Source organism: Otolemur garnettii, unplaced genomic scaffold (assembly GCF_000181295.1).
Source record: "Otolemur garnettii isolate 467f Iridium unplaced genomic scaffold, OtoGar3 scaffold00145, whole genome shotgun sequence".
In the NCBI taxonomy this organism is placed as follows: domain Eukaryota; kingdom Metazoa; phylum Chordata; class Mammalia; order Primates; family Galagidae; genus Otolemur; species Otolemur garnettii.
Window position 1 is genome coordinate 2,129,182 of NW_003852540.1, and position 2,815 is coordinate 2,131,996.

General features: G+C 45.3%; 1 protein-coding gene across 1 annotated transcript in view; it reads left to right on the forward strand.

Annotated features, from left to right (window-relative positions):
• ITGAE (integrin subunit alpha E) overlaps positions 1-2,815 on the forward strand; it is a 73,867-nt gene that overhangs the window by 45,635 nt on the left and 25,417 nt on the right. The window contains exons 18-19 of the mRNA XM_023518703.1: positions 182-345; positions 1,378-1,506. Coding sequence (XP_023374471.1) covers positions 182-345; positions 1,378-1,506 — 293 coding nt within the window. The remainder of the gene's footprint in view (positions 1-181; positions 346-1,377; positions 1,507-2,815) is intronic.

A 2,815-nucleotide genomic window follows, 5' to 3' on the forward strand; every position in this document is an offset into this window, starting at 1 on the left:
AAAAAAAAAAAAAAAGAAATGAAGAAGAAATGCAGAAGTCCAGTGCCTGGGAAGTGCTTGCATGGGGACAGTGTTCAGGAGGGGCTCACCAGAAGCCTCGAGAAGGCTGGGGGGCACAGGGGCTTCTGACTGGGGCTTGCCCATCCCTGCCTCATCAGGAAGGCCTGGTCTCCATTCCCAGGCCTCAGAGAGACATCTCTCAACTTCACGTTGGACGTAGATGTGGAGAAGAAGAGGAAAAGGCTGCAGTGTTCAGACATGAAAGCCTGCCTGAGCTCCCTCCGGGAGTGGAGCAGTGGGTCCCATCTCTGTGAGCACCTCCTGCTCGTGCGCACAGAGGGAGAGGTGAGTGGAGGGTTTAGATGGGAGTCCAGAGGGGTCTGTGTCATTGAGAAAAGATGTGAAGTGTGTGCAATGGAAGATGCTTACCCATAGGTACAAATGAGGTGATTAACATAATCATAGTCAATCAAGAACCACGTAAAGGAGCTGGAGATGCACTAATTGCTGACATTTTTCTTAATAAATTAGGAATAACAAGTGTCCCTCCTCTATGTTATCCACCCTCACCTGAGAATAACACTGGGGCTGAGGGCCCTCATATAAGTTGACATTAGAAAAATTAAACAACTAAAAGGTAGAAATAGAAAGATAAAAGTGATCTAGAAAGGTTTACTCCTGGCCAAGGTGCCCAGAGACATGGAAAAACAAATGTATTTGTCAGGACTCAGAGCCTAATGGGACCTAGAACTTTGGACCTAAAAGTATCATCTGTTCCAATAAATAAACTTGAGAATCATGCTTCTGTCTATGTATCTGCTCCCAAGGTGATTGTTAATTGGATTAAGAGTTTCTGGCAAGTCTATGGCCTTCCTTAAATAAAAGCGTAACAGCATGTCATTGTCCACCAGAGAGTCACGCTCACTTACTCTCTTGTTGTGGCAGACAGGCTCATTTAAACAAAAAGAATGGCAAATGGCATCCTCAGCCATCTCCTTATTCCAGTCTTCACCTGTCTAGTATGTCTTCCATGCTGCTTTGGGGAAGATATTTCTCAAGGAAAGATGTGACCATGACTCTTCCTCTTCTGATAAAGTCTGGGCCAGTTCTTAACCCCTGATGGCCAGAACCCCTTTGGGATTTGGGTTAGAACCATAGGAGCTATGGGACCTAACGCCATAGCAAATCAAGGGAGAATTTCCCAAAGCTCTTGGCAGCTCACTTGAAGGAAGTTTGCCTTCTGTCTGGCTTACCTGGAAGATGTTTAGAACTTCTGACTCTTCACTTTCATTATTTAATTCTTATATGGCTACATCAGAGTTTAAAATAGCCTCCTTGTCATCTTGTCTCCCATATCCAACTGTGGTGACCATGTAGCTCTGTGAGGAGGACTGCTTCTCTAACATCAGCATCAAGATCAGCTACCAACTCCAGACCCCCACGGGAAGGAGGGACCATCCCCGCCCCATCTTGGACAAGTACACTGAGCCCTCTGCCATCTTCCAGGTGACTCTGCCCACAGCTACCATTCCACCCTCCTGGGGGCCATCCACAAAAAGCGCCTGCTCTACTAGCTTCAAAGAATGCTAGAGTGGAGGGAGGGTCTTCAGACAGCAGTTGGGCCTCTCACTGCGGGAATGGGGAAACTTGGTCCTCCTTGAGAGGGTGTTAATTTGGGCTTCACTGGTAGGTAACAGAGCTCTCCAACCACCCTCCCTGGGCTTGTTTCTTTATGTTCATAAAAAGCTCTTGCTACATATTTAATGAAGCACATGAATGTACTGCATGCTGGGGCCTCACCTTGCAAGCTGGGGCCTCACCTTGCAAGGGTCTCTGATGACAGAGAGGTGGGGGTCCCTTGTGGGGGCTGGACTGGGGCCGTCCTGCCTTGTGCTGTGCAGAGAGGATACCCTTTGGCGCACTTGCTTACGCAGGCCCTGCCCAGGGCCTTCAGGCTCAATGTCTGGTCCCACCAAATCTGTACTGCAACCTCTCCTCCAGGTCCCATCAGTGCAGCTAAGACAGGGAGTAGTGTCACAAGAAACTCTTCTCATGAATAAGGAAAATCAGAGGAGGAAATAGTCAAATTTCCTGATCCAGAGGCCCAGGTGTGGTGGCTAATAGCTGTAATCTCAGCACTCCGGGAGGCCAAGGTCGGAGGATCATTTGAGGCCTGGAGTTCAAGACATTGTGGAGGGTGCCTATAGTCCCAGCTACTCGGAAGGCTGAAACAGGAGGATCACTTGAACCCAGGAGTTTGAGGTTGCTGTGAACTAGGCTTATGCCATGGCTCTCTAGCCTGGGGCGACAGAATGAGGTTCTGTCTCAAAAAACAAATTTTTATTTTTCATTATCCTATGATATTTCTTCCCACTCTAAGCCCTGGCCCTCAGGGTATTTTGTGAATCTTCATTTAAAGAGTATAGAAAAATCAGCAGGAAGAAAGAAATGACAACATTAGCATTAAAAAATAATAATTACAGTCAGCTAGGATGAATTGAGTCTCCAAAAAAAAAAAAAAAAGCTAAAAGTAGTTCATGCAGGCACAGAAAAGCTTCAGATTACAAAGTGTGTTTCCAGGTAATCACAGGACACTCATGACCGTCCAGTACTTTTACAAAATATGTTCTGTATTAACTAAATCATATAAAACTTTACCTCCAATTTTAACAATACCCAGAGTATCAGTTCCAAATAGTCAATAGAAAAAGGAAACCCCTCCCATGAGCAAAGATAGTCATCATCATTTTTTAGGTAGAGAGGCTTTATTTTAAATTTATAATACTGTATTTATTTATTTATTATTATTATTATT